Here is a 25,075-nt window from a genome sequence, read left to right as displayed (position 1 = left end):
CCCAGTGGTTCTAAGTGGAAAGGATAGAAGTGACATAGAGGTCAGGGTCTGGATGAAAAGCTTCACGCAAGAGCTCTGAAGTTTGAAGTAATGAGCAGCATCTGTAGTTTTCCAGAGCCTTGTGTGGTAGTGCTTGCCCAGGCTGGCAGGGTTTCTGTCTGGCCTCGAGGAGGGAGGGATGGAAGGAGGGAGCATATGAGGTTTGTGGAGGACGCTGGGCCACCCGGACTGCCCAGAAAACAGCGAGACAGGAGAGCTGTTGTGAGCTGTGGAGTGATAGGTGGTTTTCACACCAGAGTCAGGGAGCCTCGAGGGCCATCAGGGTTTCTCATGCAAAGGAAACAGGGCAGCTCTGCCCCAGCGTTCAGTGACAGCCACATTGGTTCCGGGCATCTGTTTCATTGTCAGTGAGCAGCAGGAGAAAACTGGCTGCAGCTGGCAATTTTGGATATTGCAGTAAGAGATTCACTTCAGCAAACAGGTGGAACAGCTGGAAAAAGCTGAAAGCAAAACACATCTTTCTTCCCTGTTAGATAGACTTGGACAGTTTAGAGAGTCCAGTATGTGGAGTGGATAGGGGAAGTGTGTTGGTGTGCAGTGGGCAGCGACCTGTGTGGTGGCAGTGGCTGCTGAGCCTGCCTGGGCTGGGCCTTCCCTCTGGTGCATGTGGCCAGTTCGGCTTGGGGAGAAAACATAGGAGTAGGGTGATGTGCTTGGATTTAGTTAGACTGAAGTGAAAATGGCATGTCTTGTTTACTTTTTACATTCCCTCTTTTAATTGTGGTACCATTGTTTACCTCTTAGTGCCTTTGTTTTCCCATTTGCAAAGTGGAAATTACACTGTGTACCAAGGGGGACCTGTGTGGATGGTTGCTAGGCAGCACTGACAGCTTGGAGGAGTGCTACCCGTGCAGAGGACAGGGAGGTGCTGGGGCGCCCTGAGTGCCCTGGGTGTGGACCTCCGTCTAGGTCACCCCGTGCTCTTTGGTGTCAGGGCCTGGCTGTGGGGGTCAGGCTAGGGACTGGAGAGGGGTCACCTGTGAGATGATAGGAGGGCAGACTTTCAGGAAACATCCACCTACTCCCCTGCTCCGTGGCCACCACTTTGTCCCCTAAGAATGATGTCATTGTGCATTTATGCAAGGTGTGCTTGAAAAATATGGCAGATATTTAAATTGTGGAAACCTATTATATTGCCGTTAATCCCCCCTCAAAGTCCTCCCGGTACCGATAAAAAAGAAAAAGAAAAACAAACAAACAAACAAAAAAAGTCCTCCCCCTCGCTTCAACAAGATGTGATCAAGAATGCAGTGAATGCTGCTGCTGAGCGCCATCCAATGGAGAGGCGGGTTTGTAAAAACATGGATCCGTGTCCTCACCAACCTTATCATGGGAGCAGCACCATGAAACTGCTGGCTGTCCCCTACAGTCCAAATGACCAGGAAAGGTCAACATTTTGAATTTGTTCAGGACAGGGAGGCCACCAGGGCAGCACAGCTAAAGACACTCAGGAAAGAGGACACCAGAGCTGCTGTAGAAAGTGGCAAGACAGAGGGATGAGTGTGCTCAAAGCGAAGCATTGTATTTTGAGGGAGATTCACAGTAGTCTGTTATACTGTAATTAAAAAAATAAATAGAAGCAGGCCGGGGATTTAGCTTAGCAGCATAAGGGCCTGCCTTGCGCATGTGTGCTTGTGAGTTTGATCCCCGGCACCAAAATAAATAAATAAGTTAATAAATAAATAGAAGTAAGTATTCACCATGTACTTTGATCGACCTTGTAGAGTGCTCCATAAAAATTGCAGCTGGTGCTCACAGGTGGGGCCTCTGCCAGGTGTCATGCCGGTGGTGATGGCAGTTTCAGCACCTTCAGTGCTGTCTGCTGCCGCCGCTGCTCTGCTGTGACCCCAGCCGCATGTCCCAGCTCAGCTGTCCAAAGCCCCTCTATGGCCTGTAACCTGTCAAAGACGCTTCTGGAAGCCCCAGATCATCCTGTACAGTATGGTAGCCACTTTCCACGCATGCCTTTTAAAATTAAAATTAATCACAATCTGTGTTACAGTTTCTAAGCTGTGCATGGTGACACAGGCCTGTAATCCCAGCACTCAGCTGAGCCTGAACTGCATAATGAAGCTCAGTCTCAAAAAAAGGACCAAAATGTTCCATTTTTTAGTTGTACTGGTTACATTTCAGGCGTTGAGGAGCCATTTTGAGTGGTGGATTCAGCATTACACAATGTAAACATGGAATATGTCCCCAGAAGCTCCGTTACACAGTGATGGGTTCTGCCAGCCTCGGGCTTTGCTGTGTCTAAGATGATGCCTGCCCAGCTGGGCAGGGGCCCTGAAAAGCAACAATCTCTTCAAAAGTAACTTCTGTGTTCTTCTAGTTCCAGAAATAAACCTCCTGCTTCCTTTCTGCACATGTGCTGAGCCCTCTCCAATCCTGACTCCACAACTGCCCAAGCACCCCACCCCAGCCCAACTCTATAAAGGCCGTTCCCTGGATCCCCCTTTCTGAGGGACTTGTACTCTTCTGCAGCCTTCCTGTGCCTGCAGTAAAGGCCTCTTTCTCTCTCTCTCTCTCCCCCTTTGTCTTTCAACTGTGCTGAAAAACCTAACAGACTGCACTGTGGTTTATTCATGTGTTTTCAGTTTTTGCTCTTCATTAGTGCATGTCTGTGCTGCATGGTGGTTGTGTTCCTTGTGAGGGGTTGGTGCATGTTCTCGACACATCCTGACTATTTATTCGTCTCTTTTCGTCCCTCCCATTGAAGTTTAGAATACAGCATGGTGTCTGTTTATACTGATGTGCACTCATTCACATGGGATCTGGAGGGCTGGGGGTTTAGTTCAGCGGCACAAGCACTTGCCTGGCAAGCCTAAGTTTCAAGTTTGATACCTGGTACCCCAAAAAACAAAACAGATGGGTTCTGCTCGTCTCATCTGGACATCCAGCTGCAGTTCTAGATGTACCATGCTATGGTTCTTGACCACTTCCTATCTCTCTTTTTTTTTTGCCTTTTTCTTTTTTATCAGTACCAGGGATCGAACTCACGACTGCACACTTGCAAGGCAGGCGCTTATGCTGCTGAGCTAAATCCCCAGCCCCACCTATCTCTCTTTTAAGAGTATTTCCACACTGCATCCTGACAGTAGTCATCTTGCTGAGCTGAGATGTGCATGGATGCCACTCCTGTGGTGTGCGGTGTCACACTGTTCTGAGGCACTAAAGCCATGCTGGGCGGTGGGGCTGCTGGGGAACACATAATCCTCAAGACGGTTTTGTTTTGTGTCTTCATGTGGCACACAGTTTCCCTTTAAAACTGTACCTTCATGGCTCTTAGCACCTTCATACGGTGGCCAAGATGCCATCAGAGTTAGCCTGAGATCTTTCTCTTCACCCCAGAGGGTCCCAACTCAGCAGCCATGCCCTGTGGCCGTGGCCTGCACTCCAGGTTTAGGCAGCTAACGCATTGGTCCTGTCTGTGGCTTGGCCAGGTGAGGCATTTTGTAGAAAGAATTGTGGCATTCTATCCTTTGCAAGTGGGTCCTTGGCTCAATTCACACATCCTGTGGCTTGTGCTGGCTCTGCCCTTGTTTTATGGGCCAGTGGTGTCCTGCACGTGGGTGCCCGACTGTTCATCACCCATCAATGGATTGATTTGAGCCACTGCTGCATGACTTTCTATAAAGACGTTTTATTACTTTATCGTGGAACTGTTTGCATGCTTTTTTTCCAACAGCAAATGAGGCCAGGACAGCCTTTCTTGACCCTGCTGGGGTCCACCCTGCCATCTGTGTCCTAAAACACTCTTTCCTCAGATCGAGGCACCAGCAGGGCTTTGTACTGAGGACTGTGTTGCTCAGCTTCCTTGCCCGAGGGTTGCCTGTTCTATGCCAGTGCTCAGCACACACTCACTGTCCTGCAGGGCTGTGCGGCTCTGCTCAAGCCACCTGGCATCACTCAACGTGTTTCCCTCAGGGTCAGAGCGAGCCCCTGTAGGTTAGGGTCCTCAAAGGAGCAGAGGTGTGGTCCCCAGCAGATGCCAGCTAGGGTGCCATTTGGAGCTGGAGACCCAGGCTTCAAGATAGTTCTCTTCAAGGTCTGCCATCCACTGCTGCCGCTGCTCCCTGCCGTGTGCAGGGGGACTTCTGGACACGGCAGGGAGCAGCACCTCGGGCCTCTACTTCTGCTCTGTCCCACTCTGCGCTGTGTTGTTGCTGCTGCTGCTGTACCGTGCAGTGCTCCTCTGAACAAGGTCAGTTACGTAAGGAGCTCAGGGAACGACTGCATTACAGTGAAGATAAACATACTCATTCTAGTTGTAAGTGGGCTTTACTGTGAAAATACAGGCAGAATTCTCCTTGTGGACCTCCCTCCCGGGGCCTCTGAGTGCTGTCACCGTACTCGCCCACGGAACTTGGGTGCCTAATGTGGCCCGCACCCCTGAGCCCTCCTTTCTCCTGCTGGTCATCAGACGCACAGCACGGGCCGGTGTGGTGCCTGTGCCTGTGCCTTTACCTAGAGTGTCAGTGGCCGCTGTCCTGGGGCCAAAGGGTGGCAGCAGTGGCCTGCTCCTTTCCACAGACATAGCTGCGCTATATCTCCTCCAGCGGCGTGAGAATACGGATACCCCTTCACGGCCCCCGGTCCGGCCTTCGGGCTCTGCTTACTGTCCCACTCCTCCCCTTGGCCACTTCTCTTTCTCATGTCCCCCTCCGCCTGCACCTTCCCGCCAGGCCGGCTGTGTCCACATCCTGGGTCTGGCTCCATGTGTCCCCCTCTGTATCCACAGGGCGTGCTCCGTGGACCTTGTCCTTGAGCCAGGAGGAAGGGGTGGGATTGAGAAGAGGGTTCTGAGGGATTCTGAGTCGATGCGGCTGGGCAGGAGCTGTGACAGGTGATTGAGAGGCTGGGTCAGGCGGGCTGGGCGGGACAGTGCCCTGGGCTCTGCAGAGCAGGGTCAATGGTACAGCATGGGAAGAGCAGAGGCCGGGCTTGTATTTTCCTGGAAACTTCAGTGACCCTGCACAGGAAGGACCCAACCTGGCTGAATGTGGCCAGGCCATGACAGTGCCTCGGACATTGCAAGGCCCTGGTTTTTTCACTGCAGTGAAGTGGGCGCTTGTCAAGGTGGCGTTGTGTGTGACCAGGCAGCCCCTGCCTATTCCTGGCCACTGCCCTCTGTGTGAAAGGAGCTCCAATTGCCCCTCAGTGCTGCCTCAGGAGGCAGAGGCTGCTGTGGTTGGTTCTCGTGTATGATGCTTTCACATGTAGGTTTTTAAGTAACAGCATCTCATCCTTTAAAGTCGGGTGTGGCCCAGTCGCATCTCAGCCAGGCTATCACCAGCTGGCAGTGTATGCGCCAACTTTTCCCTCTCCGGTGGAAAATCCCTGACCTGTCTGCACCTTTGTTCAGGTTTGATTGTCTTTGATGTGGTTTTTTTCCTTCCTCTGAAAGTCTTTGAGGCCTGATTTTTTTTTTTTTTTTAATTCAAGGAGAACCAGTTCCAAAATTAAACGTCCTCCCGAGCAGGCCAGGCAGGTTCTCCTCAGGAACCTGCCATGCGGAGGCCTCTCCTGCTGCTCCCCAGGCACTGTGAGCTCAAGCCCTGCTTATTCCACGCCCCAGTTTCCTGCCAGCCCTCTGGGTATCCTCCCCGGTGCAGAGCTGCACCCTTGCAGGACTCGTGCTTTCTTGTGGTGTCCTGGTTCTATGTTTCCTAGTTGCTGTGCCTGGCCCGAGGTCACAGCCTGAAAAGTATGGGGTGCCCCATCTCGGTGTGGCTGGTTCAGTGGTCTCTGCACAGTGGAAAGAAGTTGCTCAGTATTAAAAACAAACAACCTTAAGTTATAATTCAAATACAACAAAATGCCAGTAACTTAGATGTTTAGAGTGCAGCATTGTGGCTTATGCCTGTAATTCCAGCTGTCAGGAGACTGAACCAGGATTTCAAATTCAAGTCCTGGACCATTTGGAGAGACCTCATCTCAAAAAATAAAAAAGGGTGGGGACGTCACACAGTGTCGAATGCTTGCCTCACGTGTGAAGGCCCTGGGTTAAACCCTCAGCATCACCCCAGTATCAGTTGGGTTGAGTTCTGACACATGCACACGTCGTGCTGTGGTTCCGGAAAGCAATCAGCCCCTGCCCACTGCCAGCTTCACATGGTGTAGTCAGGTGTGTGCCCACCCCTCCTGTGCAGTTTACCCACGTTGCCCTGTACACCGTAACGTGCTCCCCTTTGATTCTGGCTTGTGTTCCTGGGTCAGTCCCGAGTAGCTCATCTGTGTGCTGTTGGATGGGCGGGTTGTTTCGGGGCTGTTGCAGAAAAGCTGCTGAGAACATTTTTATGTGAGTCCTTTTATGGACACCTAGGGTCCATTTTTATGGGGTAAGTAAGAATATAGTTGTAGGTCACAAGGCAAAAGTATGTCTGGCTTCATAAGAAACTGTCAACTCGGGGCTGGGGATTTAGCTCAGCGGCATAAGCAGCTGCCTTGCAAGCAGGCAGTCGTGAGTTTGATCCCCGGTACCGAAAAAACGAAAAAGACCAAAAAAAAAAAAAAAAAGAAACCGTCAACTGGACATGGTGTGTAATCCCCACACTTAGGAGGCTGAGGCAGAAGGATCACTGTGAGGTGGAGACCAGCCACAGAAATGAGTTCAAGGCCAGCCTGAACTACATACGGAGACCCTGTTTTTTAAAAAAAGAGATCCTGCCAGGGATAACAATGGTCACATTCTTCTGCATTCAGCCCAGCCAGTGACAGCTCTGGGTGTGATGCACTCTCACCAGAACAGGGGGCCAATGCAGTGCTCTTCACTGTGGTGCATTTCCCTGATGACGGGTCACAGGGTGCACTCAGGTGATGACATACTGCATGTGTCTTTTGTGAAGTGTGTTTAAGTTTTGTCTATTTTTATTGGATTATTTAGCTCATTGAGTTGTAAGTTTTAAAAATCATATTTCACTGGAAGTTCTGTTAGGTTTAAAATACACATCATGCCCGGCATGTGATTTGCTTTCTCACTTTATTGTTGTCTTTTAAAGCACATGTTTTAAAGCACATGTTTGTTGTTGTCGTTGCTTTGAGACAGGGTCTCACTATGCAGCTCAGGCTGGCCTTGTACTCACTGTGTAGCCCAGGCTGGCCTCTAACTCCCAGTAATCCTTCTGCCTCAGCCTCCCAAGTACTGGCATTACAGGTGTGTACCACCATGCCCTGCTGAAGCCCAGGTTTTAATGTTGGTGAGTTCTGATTCCTGTGATTCACTTTTGAGCCTGTGTTTTATGTAAGAAATATCTGTCTATCCCAGTGTCTGTCCTCATGGGAGATAACTGCTGTCATGCTATCTCCCGGTTTGTATGAGTCTAGTAAGTATGTATCATCACAGACCACCTACTGGTCACCAAGGCCCACAAGACTGCACACCCAACACATGGCATTTACTGATATGAGTCGTGATGTTGCAGGTGATGGTGAACAGCTGAGCAGGAGGAGACAGTGCGGTCAGATGAAACTGTGAGCATCTGACATGGCTTGCACTCCTCCATGGTTGGCTTGCTGCTCCACACCCACTGCGTGTCCATGGCTGAGAAGTGATCTGTTTGTGGGCAGCTGAGGCTTAGCAGGGTTTTGTGCCTGTGTGGCACATGGGATGGCACTGGTGGCACTTCACTTGTGGCTGATGTTTATCACTGTCAATACTGGGATCTTCCAGCTTTGGCTAAGTTGTGTTTTTCAGGAAATTTGTCCACTCATCTGAAGGTGTAAACATTTCTTAAGGAGTTCTTAGTGAATCTGGGATTTTATACATTGTTACATAGTTCTTTTTTTTTTTTTCTTTTTTTTAAATTTTTTTTTAAATTTTATTTAAGGAGAAAAGAAAAAAAAAGCAGAGAAAGGGTACAAGTTATACAGATTTGCAGAAAAAAATGAACAGTAGGAAATTACTAGTTAATGGATTACATATTGTCATCTTAGAAATAATTGTTCAAGTCACAAAATTAAAGCTTGTAAAGTGGACATTCCATCAATGATACTGCAAACAGTTCTGTTCAATGATCCAATAAAACTCTGTGATATCATATTCTATCTTATACACTTAAATATACATGCAGTTATATAGTTTAGAGCACTTTCTTTTCCTCTCCTTTGTACAATGACTATTACACATTTTGGGTTTCATTGCTCCCACGGTTCTTATTGCTTTTTTGGAAGAGAGTAAAACCAAATGAGACATAACAGAACAGAATCGGTCCAGTCAAAAGGGTGGACATAATAGATAATGTGAAAACATAATACAAGGTGATCAACAATGGTTACCATAATGCCTCCCGCTATCTCTAATAGAATTGCCTATACCATTAGTTATAATACAATTGAACAAAACAGTAAAGAACAAAACCCACAAAGCCAAACCGTTGGAGACATTGTAGGTCTTCAAAAGTAGATAAAAGTCAACGAGAATGGGCGTTATAATGAATCTCATTATCTTCACAGCTGATGCCTAAATTTTCGAACCTGATACTATCCAGCAAAACAGAATAGAGGAACCTCAGTCAAAAACAAGATGGTGAGAGTAATACAGGGCTTTAAATCGAGGTAATGGAAAGTCAAAGTGGGTTACTATAATATATCCTGCTATTTTTTTTCCTTTAATTAAAAGGATAAAAATTTTTTAAAAAAGTATTAAAAAAGTAAATAATGGAGTGGAGATTGAGATAAAAGAGGGCATAACAACGAAACAGCACAGATCAAAACATAACCATTTAAGCAGAATAGTGTTTCACCACCAGATAATCCTGACCTAAAAGTAGTTACCATATTGTCTCTTTCCTTGAAATCCTTGAGTACAACTTCGTATACTGTAGCATTAAGTATATCAAAACAATGTAAAACCATTTAAGAGAATGACAGCATTACAGAGTATTTAGAATCGACTAACAGAAAATGAATAATGGTTTCTGTATAATCTCCTTGTCTTTAAAAGGTTTTTGCTTATACTATCGTACATAATAAAATCCAGTAAGATACAACCTATTTAGACCATTGGAGACAGAAGGACAAAAGCTAGATGAGACTTCAAAACTAGATGATCTAAATCAGTATTACCTATTAAGATGTCATTTTCTCCAAAATAGCTGTTCCTATCATCCAATCTTCTCTGCCTCATTTCTGTTGAGCTCTTATTCTGTCAGTAGCTGTCAGTTTGTCTTCACTTTGTTCTCTGCTCCATTAGTTGTGGCCTCCACTATTTCTGGATTCTTTGTATTTTTCTTTTTTTAAAATATCCTGCAATACTCTCTGTAGAGTTGAACTGGTGGTTGCAAATTCCCCCAGTTCCTCTTTATCCTGGAAGCACCTTGTTTTTCCATCAATTTCCAGGGACAGTTGTGCAGGATATCTCAATCTTGGCTGGAGATTATTATCTTTCAAAGCTTGAATTATTTCCCCCCACGCTCTTCGTGATTTGATGGTTTGTGCAGAGAAATCTGCTGTAATTCTGATGGGTGTTCCCTTGTAAGTGATCTGTTTCTTGTCTCTGACAGCTTTTAATATTCTGTTCTTGTATTGAATTTCTGGAATTTTTATTATGATATGCCTGGGTGTTGCTCTGTTAGGGTTGTAGGTAGCTGGGGTCCTGTATGCCTCATACATCTGAGTATCTTTACCTTTTGCTAAATTAGGAAAATTCTCCTGGATTATTTCTGTGAGTAGCTTTTGTAGTTCACTTGTTTGTGTCCCTACTTCTTCTTTTATGTTCTTAATCCTTAAGTTATGGATCCTCTTATCATCTTCTTGTCTTTGTATTATTGCTGTTTGTTTCTTTGTTATTTTTAAGAAGTTTTTCATTTCATTCTCCCATATTACAATTCTGCCCTCCAGTTCAGATAGTCTGTCATTAGTTTCTTTCAAGCTGTTATGCCAGTCTTCGATAGACTTCTTAGTTTCTTGGTAGTCCCTTTGAACCTGCTTCACGTATTCTATGCTTTCCCTGTTTTCTCCATCAAACAATTCTCCCCTCTTTTTCTGTTCTTCCATTCCACCATCTGTTTTTTCTTGGGTGGGGCTTAGCATTTCTCTAACTATTTTGCATACTTCTAGCTTCAGGTCGTTGATAACTTCATTCCTGAATTGGTCTATGAGGCTCTCTATATGGCGCCTTATGTGTAATGGTGCAGTGTCTGCTATTGCCTGTTTCTCAGAATTGGGGGCCGAGGAGCCTTTCTTGTTGCTGCCTCTTCCCATATTCTCTGTTCCTTATGTATGCAAGCTTATATGAGAGGCCCAGCTTCTCTCCCTGTCAGCCACAGCCTGATCGAATTGCCCCGGTTAGGTGTTCCCACTCACCGCTGTGCACCAGGCAGCCTACGCGGGGGCCTGCCCCTCCCGGCCTCCGTCAGGCTCTGGGATCTGGTTTGGGCCAGCCTACTGGGTCTGCCGGCAGCGTCACGCAGGCCAGGCACTTTTCACCAATCCCGCCCGAGAGGGGAATGTGTGGCTGGAGTCTCCACTGCGCCCTGCTCCCGCAGGACTGCTCGGGCCCAGAAAGTCCGCTGGAGTCAAACTGTGGTGGAGTGTCAGTTTCTCTCACTCACCTTGCCACAAGTCAGAACATGCCTCCCTGCCCGTCCTGTTTTCGACTCCGTTCACAGACTCCCGTTCTCAGAGTTTCCGCGCGTCTCTCTCCTTGCCGAGCCGATGTAGAGGCAGCCAGCCACTGCGTGGCGGGAAACCCAAATCGCGGCTTCCAATGGCACAGGGTCCAGCCTCAGCAGCGAGACTTTTCTGTTCCTGTTTTAGCACCAGGACTGCATTCCAAGTTGGTTTCTCTCAGCCCAATTCGTTCCTGAGTCAGCAGAGCATAACTCCACCTGCTTATGTCTCTTTAGTCTGCACCATATCTGGCTTCTGAGCCTAGTTTTTCAGAGAGCCTCCGGTAGTTGCTGTTATCTGTCCGCCATGTTCTCCCGGAAGTCTGTTACATAGTTCTTGTTAATAACATCATTACATGTTACAAACTATTTTTTAATTTCCCTCTGAGTCTCTGGCCCAAGGTTCTGTAGCTGTGTGATTCTTCACTACTTCAAAACATTTGCTCATTTCTGATTTCCTTGCATCCTGGCAAACATCTTCGCATTTCAGGCCTGGAATCTTTGAGGGTTGTGTTGGATGCAACGCAGGATTCTTGATGTTTGGCTGCTCTGAAGTCTGGGGAGCTAAGTCACACGGTGGCAGGAGTGGTGGGGGTGGCAGGATTGAGACACAGCTCAGAGAAGAGGCCAGGTGGAAGCCTAGTGCTCAGAGGGAAGTGCAGGGTGGGTGCAGCACCCGGGCCAGGCGGACAAAAGCTGCGGCAGAGCCAGCGCCGGCTACGGGAGTCTGTGCTGCACCCATGTAAGATGTCCTTGGTGAATGGTGTCCATGGCAGAGCATGTCCACCATGTTGCAAGCAGGGGGCTTGAGGTCGGAGCCAGCACTACAAGGAGAAAAAAAGAGAGAGACAAAAAATTAGAGGGATTTTTTTTTTTAAGAAATCACTGACCTCCTTGAGGGATCTACTTTATTAAAGCCAGGCAATAATTGTTCTGTCAATAATTCTGACCCTCCTTGTTCTGTTGTCTTCAAGTCTTTCCTCTACATGATCACTGTGTAAACACATGAAACATTGTAGTCTTGAAAACTAAAATGGAAGTTCTGCTGGTGCCACCAATGTGGGCAGCCAAGTACGGATCAGGGGTGCAGCTCTGGGTTAGGGTTAGCTGTGTGAAGTACATGTGAGCCCCACATTAGCTGCCCAACGTGTGTGATTTGGTGGCTTGCTTTCGAGCTTAGTGCTCTTCCTTTCTGTCTTTCTCTCTCCCTTCCTTTCTTCCTTCTTTCCTTCCAGGTGGGATCTCGTGTTGGGCTCAGGGGCTGCTCCTGCCTTGGCCTCCACAGTGGCGGAGCTTGCCGTTTGTGCGTTGCGCCTGGCATCTGCCTTCCTGTGTGGACGACTCCCCACCCCTAGGGCTGTTGTGCTGCGTAAGGGGAACACCTCCGAAGCTTGCTGGCTGCTTTTGCTGTTGCTGAACCTTCAGCCTGGTGAGGGCTTGCAGGCAGAGGCAGGAATGGCTGCAATCTCGGATGTGACGGGCCGCACTGTGTTGGCAGCCTGTGTCTGGTGGGGTCGTCACGGCGACTTGTGCTTTGCAGACTCAGTGCCTCTGCTCCACATGCAGCAGAGCACTAGTGGCGTGAGGTGGACCCTGCCCTGAACACTTTCCCTTTCAGCTGGGAGAGAAGTGTGAATGCAGGCCTTCTGGGAGTGGTCAGTGTGGGGAGGACAGACGGCAGCAGTGACCAAGGATCTGGAAGACATGGTGTGGCCATGTTCTTGCAGGTGTGCTGTCACCCAGTGTGACCTGGTCGGGCATTGTGCTCCTTGTGGTGACTGACTGCATGGTGGCTGGAGGGCAGGGACTAAATGGCACTGGTCGGTGTCTCCTTTTCCACCTGTCACCTGGTCAGGCCCAGAGACTGATGTCCACACCACCACACTCGCTCTGGAGGCTCCAAGACCTGACACGAGGGCTTGTGTTCATGGCATGCATGTCAGGGGCTTTGGAGAGTCCTGGAGAACCTGGCACCCATTCCTGGGATGGCAGCAATGATTTTCCAGCTGTCCCAAGACTGCTAATTCAGAGAAACAGTTTGGATCTGATACCATGTTTCTCTTGAGTTTTCTTAATGCTTCCCACATGTTTTGGACAATGAATGGGCTCCTGAAATTAGTGAGAGTATCTAAGAGCCGGTCTGTCCAGATTCTCCAGTGCCTTGGTAGTTTTTCTGGAGGTCACTCCTTGTCCTTGGCCCAGGACTTGGTGCAGAGTTCAGTCTCAGTTGCTCCACAGCCCCTGGGAAAGGGTTGTTGGGGGCTGGTGTAGCTGAGGAAGCCGTGCTGTGCTGAGAGGCCACATGGAGAGGAGCTGAGCACCCCAGCAGCCTCTGGGATGGAGGAATGCATGGAGTGGTGGGGGAGCTGTGCGGGACGACGGGAGGTAGAGGTGGCACAGGCTTGTCCTCCACCCGGGGATTTGCCAGTCAGCCTGGGAAGTGTAGCAGGCACGTGTCACCATGACTTGGGAAGCAGATTTGTCAGAGCCCACATCTCAAAGTCCTATGATGGCTCTGGTGCAGACACCAGACACAGTGAACCTGGCCACAATAGGAATAACCGGTCTTAGGGCAGCAGGGGCAGCAAAGGGTGGCACTGAGCTGCCAGAGGCAAGGTGGCATGGTACCCCAGGAGCAGCGGTGTGAGAACAGCGGTGGGAGTAGTCTGACTCTTGGAGAATAAGAAACCTGCTCAGTTTCTTCTTGATCTGCATACACAGAAACGTTGTAGCTTAAGTAAACAAAAGCTTAACGTGAATCACAAAAATAAAGTCACAACCCCATAATCAGCTCGCACACTGGAGCTGTTGACGACCTCAAGCCCACAGAATATAGGGGCTGGGTTCCTTTAAAAAGGGACCTGGGGCACGGCCAACAGTTCCAGCTGACCCAGTGCTTCCCCATGGGGTGCTTGGTGTTTCCTGCTTATGATCTGCGTTGTTCCCTGTCCCATGACTATAACAAAATACCTGGGGTCCGGGAAGCTTATTTAACTCCAAGTTCTGGGGCCCAGAGTGAGGTGCAGGTCTCTGCCCACTATGGCCAGAGCCTGTGGGCAGGTGGCATCCCAGACGTGGGCACATGCAGAGGGAGTGGTTGGGTGCTAGGCAGGATGCCAGTGCTTTCAGGGAAGCTCCCCTAGGCCCCGAAGGACAGTGCCAATCCCTGCCGAGGCAGCAGCTCCTAAGTCCCCATCCCCTGGCCCAGAACCCACTCTTGGGTCACCTGCTATAGGCTTCTGGCGGGGGCTGCTGGGGTCTCCGGACACCAGCTGTCATTGGGGCCCAGCACTAGAGTGGGGCCAGGCTGACTGTTCAGAGTCTTCGCCTCTCCATTGGACAGCAGCTTAGGGTTCGGGTTATGGGTATCTGCAGAAGTGACGGCTGGGTTAGGATTAGGGTTGTGGGTATCTGGAGAAGTGACGGCTGGATCTTGAGCAGGACTGCGCTAGCCCCATAGTTGAGGCTGGGGATGTGGGCCTCTTGCTGGCAGTAAGTGTTCCTGTCTGTGGCCGGGGACTCTCCTGCTCCATTCTTTGACCTTGTTTGTCCGGGTTTTGTAGAACTCCTGGTGCAGGCCTGGTGTATGTCTTGTTATGTTGCTACCTCAGCATGTCAGGGTTGGGAGAGCTAATGCAACAGCACTGTGTGTGTACTTTCAGGTTCCCTTTTCCTTGCTTTGGGTTTAACCTTGTGTCTTATACCTTGTTGTAATTCCCCATTCTAAGGGTTTTTTGTTGATTTAGATTGTCTGTGTAGACAGTCAAGTTTTGTGGACAGTTGTTATTTCTTGCTTGCCTGGGATAAATCCCATGTGGTCGTGGTGCAGGACTTGTGTTGTACACTGCTGGCTTTGATTTGCTGGTTTGTTGTAGAGCGTTTCCTGTGGATGCTCATGGCAGAACTTCAGTTTCCCTCAGTGTCCTTGCTTTAGTGTATTCCTGGCCTCGGAACGAGTTAGAAGCAGCCTTCCGCTTCTCCGTTCGTAGCAGGGTTGCAGAGTGGCAAATTGCTGTCTTCAGGGTTTTATTGCCAGACTCCTCTGGATCCACTCCTGCTGCGGAGGGTTGTTGACTCTTGAGGCCTGTCTGTTTCCTCTGGGGCGAGGGCTGGCCGGGCCTGTCTCCCCGGTGGTCCCAGTTGTGGGCATGGTGCCCAAGGTGCCTGGAGTGGTGACTTCCTTTCCTTTGTTTCTGTTGCTGGTCATCTGTGCCTCTGGTTTTTCTGAGTTTTGCTAACTATTGATTGTTTTAGTGAACCAACTTTTGATTTCCTTGATTTTTTTCTGTTAATTTCTTGTTTCAATTTTATTAATCTCTGCTTTCTTTACTATTTTCTTATCTTCTTCTTACTTTCGTTTTAATTTGCTTTTTCTCTCCTGACTTCCTAAGGTAGAAATTTAGATTGTTGATTTTTGTATCTTTCTCCTTTGCTAACGTGTGTTAATCAGCTTGGTGTCATAACACCTGAGGTAATGAACCCACTGAGAGGAGACAGATGCAAGGGGTCCTTGGCCCCGAGGTCCCAGTCCCTGGTCAGGAAGCCCTGGAGGGCCTCTGGCAAAGATTGGATGCCCAGCTTGGCAGCAGGCTGTAACAGATCTGCTCGCCCTATGGGCATGGCAGACTCCTGGTCTCTGTAGACTGCCCCAAAGTCATAGCCCTTAAAATTTTACCACCTCCTGGCAGCACCTGGCTGAGGACAGAGCCTTGTTGTGGACCATTGGGGATATTTAAGGTCCATGCAGTAGCATCCAACTTCCAGCCCCTGAAGGCCTGCAGCTGTCTCACAATGCAGAGTACGTTATCCTGTCTCCAGGTCCCTAGAGCCCTACTGTCCCAGCATTGCTCAGGAGTCCAAGTTCAGCCAAGTGTAGTGATGCAGTCTCTAGGCCAGCACTGGGAGGCTGAAGCAAGGAAGATCACCATGAGTTCAAGGCCAGCGTGGACTTCATAGTGAATTCAAGGTCATCCTGGACTACGTAGTGAGTCATCTCAAAAAACCAAAAGAAAACCTAAAAACAGCACAAGTCCAAACTCTCCTCCGCAACTGCAGGCACTTTACCTTTGGCGTGGTTAGGGTCAAACTTGTGACAGCATGCTTGCTAAGCACATGCTCTGCTCCCCAGCCTGGTGCCCGCCCTTGAGGCCAGTCAGCTGTGAGCCCCGTAAAGATCCAGGCCCTGGTCACACACTTCTGGGGTGCAGTGCCAGACAGGGCTGAGGAACAGCCCATATTTCTTGATTACTTTTCTTGTTGCCAAGAAAAATTTCCAACACTTTAAAGTTAAAGAGGAGGTTTACTTGGCTCACAGTTTGTAGAGGTTTCAGTCCATACTCAGCTGGCTCCAAGGCAGGGTGGCTTCGCAGAGGAGAATAATTCCTAGTGCTCACAAAGTAGTGAAAGAAACAAGGGAGGGAGAAGACAAGCCTCTCTCTGTCCCTTACATTGTATCCAGACTCCTAGGATTAGGGCAGTGGCAAACTGACCAGTAACTGACTTAATCACCTACCCTTAATCCCAGCATTGCACCATGAATCAATCAAGTACTCCAGATCCAGCAACTTCCAGAAAAAGCCCCATCTGTGACTACATGAGGCTTTGAGGGGCATCTAGACACAGCTGTAACTCCATCCCAAGGGCAGGGCACAGAGCACTGGAGGGAGGGATGGGGCAGAGTGACTGAGAGCCATCAGGGCAGCACGGAACCCAGCCTGGGGACACTGAGCCGGCCCTGGCACACAGGCCTTGCCCTCAGCCCTCTGGGACAGTATTGCTCATGGCCGCCCCCTCCACCTGCCTGGCTGTCGCAGGCTGCGTGAGGGACTCTGCCATGTGGCCCCCTAACTCTGCTGCCTACGCACCAGTGACCAAGCCAGTGTGCTGCACCTGGTGCTCTTGAGCTCCAGGCCTCCAGGGTTCTTGGGAGCAGGGCTCCAAGTTGTGCTTGAAAGTGGGGAGCTGTGCACACTGTTCTCACACAGGTAGTGGGGTGGCAGGGCTGGCAGCCTTTCAGAGCTCCAAGGTCCTCGAGCCTGCTCCTTTGGTGGCAGAGTCGTCCACACCTCAGATGGGATGTGCTGTTCTGTTTGCAGGACTCTCCCTGTGTCTCCAGTCTCTCTTGGGTTTGCTTTTCAGTTGTAGACCATCCCAAGGAGACACCGGGTGTTCCCCCGCCACTTCCTTCCCAAGCGGGCCCATCAAGAGGCTCCTAAATTTCGGTTACAGTGTCTGACCTTTCCGAGTCTTTTAGGCTCTTTCTTGAACTTTCTGTTTCTGCTTACCGTGCTCTTCTGTCTTCATGTTTCCTGTTTCATCCATTGGAAGGAAGCGAGGGAAGAGGAAAGGCCAGGGTAAAGTGGGCTGAGCCGTGGGCTGTGAGCAAAGCTGCACGGCTGTGTGGTGGTCCTACTGAGCAGAGGAGGGTGGTGCTGAGGAAGCGGCCGCACTCACCGCTGGGTGGGCTTGGGCCTCTGCATGCCCGCAGGCTGGGCTGAGAAAGACCCCTCTGTCCATCCTGGGAGGGAACACGATGTGCAGGGCAGGTGTTAATGGTTTCGGCTGTTTGATGGCCCACAGGCACTCGGTATTGATCCGTTTTGTTTTGAGGTGCGAGGAAGGAACCCTGGTGTACCCTGCAGACCCACATGCTCCCCTGAGCCCCTTCCTCAGCCCTGTCTAGCCTCAGAATATTTTGGGGAAATTTGGGGAATCAGACTCATTAGTGTTTCATATAATGGAGAATACTGCTTTTCCTTCCGGGACTGAGGGTGAAACCAGCACCCTACACAGCTCTGACCTGCTCTTCTCACCTTCAGAGACAGCGTCTCACTCAGTCGTCAAGACTGGGCTTCCCTGTGCAGCTTCCTGCCGTGATGGGAGGGGTGCCAGGGTGCACCCCACACCCATCGGAGAGAAGATTGATGTTAACATCTTGTATAAATTTAAGAAAATATGAAAGGGCTTGCAGGTTGAGCTGGTGTCACTTTGAGGAAACCGCAGAACGTGCTGTCGGAGGTGTTTCAGGGAGTGGGGGCTGCGGAACTCCTCCTGCACACAGGTGGTCTTGGTGCCAGGACACGCGGGCCCCTTGAGCCATCCAGCACTGGTGCTCTGTGTGGCAGATGATTGAGTCCCTGGGCATCATCATCTACAAGGCCCTGGACTATGGCCTGAAGGAGAACGAGGAGCGCGAGCTAAGCCCGCCGCTGGAGCAGCTCATTGACCGCATGGCCAACACCACCGAGGCCGACAGCAGCCATGACGAGGGCTATGGGGCTGCAGACGAGGGTGCCGAGGATGAGAAAGAGGGCCAGCAGCGACCTGGGGCTGTCTGCACCTACCGAGATGTCATGAAGGTACAAATGGAGTCTAATCACAGCACTTGGGAAGCTAAGGCAGGAGGGTGGCAAGTTAGAGTCCAGTCCTGGAACTGAAAAGGAATGGGGCATAGCTCATTGCACAGGCCCTGAGCTTAGTCCCCAGCACCGAAAAACAAAACAAATACCCAGGAATGAGTGAAGTGAGATGTCAGGTCAGCATTTGGTGCAGCCTGCTAGGCCTTTGCAGCTGTACCCTGGGCCGGCACACCCACCTGCATTCACCTCCATCCTGTGGGGTGGCAGCAGGGGGCTGCGGGTCACACAGGCCTCTCCTGACCACCCCAGAGTTCAAGTGTAGCTGAGAAACCTGGCCTGGGCTGGGAATTCCTCTTAGGGTGACCATTTAGGGTGCTGGGACCTGCCAGTACTGAGTCAGAGAATTTAGGTCTTAGGTCCTGGTATTAAGTCACTAACTCACGTAAGTAAAATGTCCCACACACGTAGAGTGAAACTTCAGACTCTTCATGTTACATGTTCTTGATGTAAAGTTTTTTTTTTCGTTTTTGGGGTTTTTTTTTTTTTTTTGGTACTAGGGATCAAACTCATGACCTCGCGCTTGCAAGGCAGATGTAACGTTTTAATTTTTAAAAATATACATGGGGAACATTGTGTTAGATGGAGTAAGCCCAACTCCGGGGTGAGCCCTACCTGCTCCCTCCCGGGACAGGAAGCCCCTGGGGGCCTGGGGCCAAGGTGGGTAGCACAAACCGAACCCTGTGTGTATGTGCCAGTCTGGTAAGTGTGTAGCAGGAGTAGGTGTGGCAGTTTTTAAAGAATAAACAGAAGTAAAGTGTAGGCACCCAGACCACCCTGCTGTGTGACAGAGGGAACCAGGTTTCCGCACGCTGTCGCCCCCAGGTCTGTTGGATGGGCATCTCCAAAGCCTCACTCTGCAGCCTCCGGGAAACCCATGGGCCAGCGACAGTCTGACCAAACAGCTTCAGTCATTGTTATATTTGAGCTGTTATGTTTCATCATATGGAAAATACATTAAAAAGGTGCCAAGGTACTTCAAAGACAGACCTTACAGGTGGAGGAAATCTGTAGCTTAACTCCATTCTTAGCAATTTTATTTGACCTCATTTATCGTAGCCTCACCTCTTACTTCTTGCTTCCTATGCTAATCAGAACTGGCCTATAAAATTCCCACATCTATGACAGTATGTTCTGAATGTTCCTTTTAGGTAAATGACAGGGGAGATAACTACTGAGACATTTAACAATCACACTGAAATTTTAAAACATAAAAGCTACTGGGCATGATGGCGCACACCTATAATCCAAGCACTTGGGAGGCTGAAGCAGAAGGGTCACCATGAGTTCAAGGCCAGCCTGGGGTGCATAACCAAGTTCAAAGCCAGTCTGAACTGCAGAGCAAGACTGGGTCTTTAGAAAATGTAAACCCATTACTCACGGCAGAGAGATGCATACACACTTGTGGTTTGGTTACTGGGTTGAAAACTTAAGTATTTGTAGCTGGATACAAAGTCAACACTCAAAATTCAGTAGGCTTCTTGCACACAAATAACAAACTCAGAAATCAGAGAAACAACATTCTTCACAATATTATCCAAATAAATGAAAGACCTAGGAATCAACCTAACACATGATGTAAAAGACCTCTACACTGAAAGCTAACTACTCTGAAAAAGGAAACTGAAGAGAATGTTAGGAAATGGAGAGAAATCCGTGCTCTTAGGTAGGAAGAACCAGTATAGTGAAAACGGCCATACTTTCAACACCATTACACAGATTTAATGCAATCCCAATCAAAATTCCAATAATATATCTCACAGAATTAGAGAAAACAATCCTAAAATTCATCAGGAACCAGGAGAGCCCTAGAACAGCAAAGGTAGTCCTGAGCAACAAAGACAAGATGGGGCATCACAATCCCTGACTTGAAATTATCCTGTAAAGCTACTGTGATAAAAACAGAGTGGTAGTGGCAAAAAATCAGACCCAAAGATCATGGAACAGATCAAGACACCTTAAATTCCAAATAATAACCTTTTCCTGTATTTCATTCTCCTGTTTGGCAGATGTGCGCTGCTCACCTTCCCGCGGAGGCAGAGGCGGCGAATCATTATCAGGCCGTGTGCCGTGCCCTGTTCGCGGAGACCATGGAGCTCCACACATTCCTGACCAAGATCAAGAATGCGAAAGAGGTGGGTGCAGCCGCTCAGTGCCGCTCACGTCGGGCATCGGGCTCCGCCAGCGTGGGTTCTGACTGGTGTGGGGTCACTGAGGAAAGCCACCTAGGGAAAATGACATTGTGTCTACTTTATAAAGCTGGAATTTTCATGAAGTTTCATTCCACACAGGACGTGGACACCCACAGTTGGGGGCGCTGTTTGCCGAGGTGCCTGCCTCCCGCCCTTGCTCGCTCAGCCATTCAGGTTTCCTTTCCCACCTGGCTTGGCAGGTCATTTTGATTTCCTGATGGTGCAGTCTCTGCACGCCTCCTGTGGGCTGTGGCTTCCTTTTATTTAGGTATTTTTTCTTTATGGTGGTGGGGATTGAACCCGGGAAGTGCTGAGCTACATCCCTCGTCCGTCCTTGTTTTACTTTGAGATGGAGTATTGCTAGGTCTCCTGGGCTGGTCCTAAACTAGGCACCGTCCTGCCTCACCCTCCCATATAACGGGTGAGCAGCGCACACACTGCACCTGCTATTGCTGACATCTTAACTTCCCCTTCCAGACTTTGTCCCCTGCACTTCGAGGCCACACTCTGACGGTTGTTTGCAGGCGTCCTCTCTTGTCCCAGCACCATTGCCTGTCTTCTGGCCACTGTTGGCAGGGCGTCCTGTTGGTGTCTGACCCTTGGTGGCAGCCTCTGGGCTGTGTGGGGCCAGGTGGCTGAATGAGGCTCCCAGCTGCCCTAGACCAGCTCCCCCGGCCTTCTGCCCTGCCCCTGGCTCTGCACCATCTTGCATCCCCTTGTCAGCCCAAGGCCTGGTGCTCTGGGAGGCTCCCTGCCAGACAAGAGGCTGAGTTCTGAGCCTGACAGTGTCAGGCTGCCCCCCTCCTTCAGGGCTAGCTCTGCCTCCTGCCATGTTTTTTAGGAAAACCAGAGCAAACTGGAGCAAACTGAACATCAGTGTGCTAGGAGGAGCCAGGCTCCACTCTCCAACTTTTTGAGATAGTCGGCAACATACAAGGAGCTGGAGTGAGCGCCAGGCCCCAGGGAGGATATGGTGGGATGCAGGCTTGGGTTTTGGATGCTGGGTGCAGGGCGTGAGGAGGCTGCTCAGCAGGGCAGAACCGTGGCAGAATGGGTTTGCTCACATACGGAGACCTAACGCGGCTGCTGACAGTGACACTGCGGTCAGTGGCCACAGCGTTGGGCTGAAGACAACTGTTCCAAGCTCAGGGGTGGGGCTGGCCTGGTACACAGGGGTCCTGAGTTTGACTTCTGGTAACAGAGAGACAGGGAAAGGGAGGGGGCAGGGGTAGGGACAGGGAGACAAAGAGAAGGAGAGAGGTAGAGAGAGAGACAGAGACAGGAAGGAAAGGGAAAAGGAAAAGGAAAAAAAAAGGCAGCCCAGGCAACTGAGTGGCTCCATGAGACACTGTTTCAAAATGAAAAGGCAGGGAATGCAGCCCGGCACGAAGATGCTGGACCCAGGCCCCGCCATCTACTCCACATGAGTCATACTGCCCTCTCTTCTGGCCATCGTACACCTCGATGCTGTGTGTCTTCCTCACAGCAGTCCCTGAGTGGCATGCTGCTCCGAAGGGCAGCCAGTGGCAGAGTCTGGCCGGTTGGTGGCAATCAGGACCTCCACAGGTGCTGTGGGCCAGCTGGGCACCTCACCCAGTCAGGGGATCCCTGTGACCAGACGTGACCTAGTGGAAGCCGTGTGAAGGCCTCGGGTGGGGGTAGCAGCATGGAGATGGGGCGTCGTGCCCAGGACCCATGCTGGGGCAGGTGGTGCTGTGTGTGGGGCTGGTGCGGACTGCTGAAACCACCAGGAAGCAGGAGTGGAGGAAGGGCAGGACTGGGTGTCTCCTCTCCCCTCACTGCGCCTGCCCCTGCATTGCCGTCACCTCCCAGCAATGTCAGTTAGGGTCCGTCCACCTCTCCACCAGTGGAGGTGGAGCCGTGCCAGTCACCTTCTGCAAGGTCTCGTCGGAGCTCTGGAGACTGGGCTGGCACAGGTCCAGACGGGCCAGTGGGATCGGCCACCGTGGGCCCTGAAGGCGGTGGGCAAGGGAGGTGGAGAGCACGGGCGGCCCTGTCTGGGAGACGGGTGGAGGGAAGCCGTCTGGCCTGGGCTGTCTCACCCACGCTCCCTGATTCCTCATCTGTGTGTGAGTCTCCAGCAGGAAGGTGAACGGCAGAACCCAGGCCAACTGTAGCGTGAAGGAGCCTGGAAATTGCTTTAGATCTGCGTTGGGTTTGTACCCCCAAGTGGTGACAGAAAGAACCAGAAGTCTGGGCTCCTAATGAGATCATCCCTCAGCCAGAGCTTTCTTAATCTCACTCCTGCCTGCCTTTTCTGTTTGGTCTTTGTCTTTGTTGTGACTGCAGTATGTATGTAGAATGCTTGCTCATGGGCAAAATCACACAGCTCTGTTCCTAGGTTTTTGCTGCCCTTCCTGCCCCAGTCCCTGTTGCAGGTTCCCCAAGAGCGTTTTGCAGAAAGGCTGTAGAAAGGCTCTTCCCAGACAGGAACCAGTTTCCTAAAACACAAAGGAGACTCCGAGAAAAACAGCCCACTTGTGGGAATTTAACGATTCTCTGAGCATCTGCTGTGCAGTTGAGGGAGGAGACTGGATTTGTTTCTCAAGAGGGCAGAACTGGAACTGCGGGTGTTGCACAGACCTCGGCACTGGCTGGAGGATGGCTGTGGGATGCAGAACCAACCTCCTGCCCTGCTGCAGGCCCGGCTGGCATCTGTAATGACATTTATGCAGGCAAAGAAAAAGCTTCACGCAGACACTGAAATAGAATTGAATTTGTCTCCAAAACCAGAGAAATCTGTGATTTACTTTCAAATAACTCATTTGCTTTTTCTGTTAACAAAAACCACTAAGCTTTCTGGTCACGTATTTGACCAAGCTTGTTTAGTTCTTATATTTACAGATTGTCAACTATTCTATACTGATCTGTTGCTGAGGTAGGATTTGATTTCATGATGAAACTAGAAAGAGGCATCATTTGGTAAACACAGACCTGGGTGGTCCAGTGGAGAAGAGGCCCTGGTGCCAGCCTGGAAACCAGAGAGTCTGGATTGAATCTTTGTGATGCTTTTCATGCTGCCCCACCAGAGGACCCTGAGACGTGCGAGGGGAAGTGTGAACACATATTTCTGAGCTTATGCCGATAAATTAAACTATAGCTCTGGGTTGCAAATGACGAAATCTCACTCAGAGAAACCTGGCAGGGGCAATGCGGGGGTGGGGGGTGGGGGTGGCTCCTATGACTGGGACATCAGGGCACAGCTGCCCCTGGAGGACAGCCCCCAGCCTATAGCTCCACTGGAAGTCTCTGCTGCAGTTTGTGTCTTGGGGGTGGGAGTCGAGCTGGCCACATCCTCACCCTGGGGAGCCAGGGCAGGTACCTGAGCCCCTGGGGTGTGTTACTGTGAGAACACATGTCTGTGTCACAGATACGGGCAGTTCGTAGGCCAGAGTGGCTGACCCCGAGTCCACAGGGCTCCCAGAGGCCATTGGAATTATTCTGAACATTATAAACTTACAAAGAGGGATGTATTTCCAGCCCTTGTCACTGTCTTCTTTCCTGGTGGTCTGGAACCTGTAGAGCAGCTGTGGGGTGATGGGTATGGAGTAGGTGGCACGTGGCCCTGGTGCATGGGGAGCTGGCAGTGGCCACCCATGGCTACCACACAGCATATGATGCAGCCCAGCCGGTTGACTTGTCCGGTTCTCTGGTGACTTCACTGCTCCCCTGGGGTGTTGGGAAAGCATTGCATCTCCCTCTTAGTCAAATTGGTAGTAATGGTACCATCCACTGGGGGCGGTTGTGCCCCAGGTGCGTGGCCTAAGGCTGAGTGGGCTAGGTGTTTTCCTGCCTGGAGTGTATGTCACCCAGCACAGAAGCAGGCTCTCCCTAGCTGCCACAGGATTTGGAATAGAGAGGAGAAGGTGCCAGTTTCCTCCGGAATGAATCTTTTCCTCTCCTGTGCTTCTTTTAGTAGAGCTCTGCTTAGAGGACTCAAGCATTAGACACTTGTGGTCAAACATGTCTCTGTTTGCTGACTGACCAGGTGCGGTCACCAGGAGGCCCATCCTAGACACCCGGATGTCTGCTGGGGAAGTGAGCACAGAGGGCTCCTGTTGGGGTACAGCTGTGCACATGAGGGTGAGTGAGGTGGTGGAAGGTGATGTGTGGTCAGGTAGGCCTCTCTGTGGAAGTATGTTTGGCATTAGCTTGGTGGTACCTGAGGTCTCCTCAAATCCCTGTCTCCCAACACTAGTGGATTCTTCCCTCCATAGAATGGATCCTCCAGGCCCTGGCTCTTTCTGATGGAGTGTAGGTCACATCCCTAGAGGAGAATACAAACGTATCTGTCCTGGGACGCAGTCCCCACACAGCTCTGGTTCGGACACTTGGTGCAGATTGTGGACAGAAGAAGAAAGCTACAAGTCCCAGAGTTTACAGGCAGCTGATCCACATCTTGAACATTATAGATTGAGTGTGGGTCTGACCGGTAGAAAGTGGAGAACTTCGGGTTCCAGGGTTGGTATTCCCCGTCCACAATGAGCTCCATCATCGATCCTGTGAGAGCCCCTTAGAGGCATGAAGTAGACTGCCCAGCTGTTCCAGGAATGACCAGGGCCTGGGGCAGGCAAGCCCCTCCCATCGGTCCCCCGTGCCTTCCGTCCCTGCCCGTCTGAGTCAGGTGTCCTCGTCTTCTGCCCGCTCCCCTCACCTGCAGTGAGGCCAGTGGTGCTGAGCAGCCTTTTGAGCTGCAGCTCCCGACGGGTAAATGGTGGTGCTTAGCCCAGTGAAGGCCACTGCTGCCCAGTGCCAACAGTGGATTGGACAAAGTCGGGCA

The 25,075-nt window shown here is 50.5% G+C and overlaps 1 protein-coding gene across 7 annotated transcripts in view; it reads left to right on the top strand.

Annotated features, from left to right (window-relative positions):
* Window positions 1-25,075, top strand: part of Spire1 (spire type actin nucleation factor 1) — a 92,349-nt gene that overhangs the window by 33,173 nt on the left and 34,101 nt on the right. For all 7 annotated transcript variants that reach the window (XM_063232006.1, XM_063232005.1, XM_013146665.3 and 4 more), the window contains exons 3-4: window positions 17,792-18,025; window positions 20,092-20,217. In XM_063232006.1, coding sequence (XP_063088076.1) covers window positions 17,792-18,025; window positions 20,092-20,217 — 360 coding nt within the window. The remainder of the gene's footprint in view (window positions 1-17,791; window positions 18,026-20,091; window positions 20,218-25,075) is intronic.

The sequence above is a fragment of the Cavia porcellus genome, unplaced genomic scaffold, assembly GCF_034190915.1.
Source record: "Cavia porcellus strain 051 isolate PalLab524CR breed Dunkin Hartley unplaced genomic scaffold, mCavPor4.1 scaffold_20, whole genome shotgun sequence".
NCBI lineage: Eukaryota > Metazoa > Chordata > Mammalia > Rodentia > Caviidae > Cavia > Cavia porcellus.
This window is presented reverse-complemented; position numbering and strand designations above follow the sequence as displayed.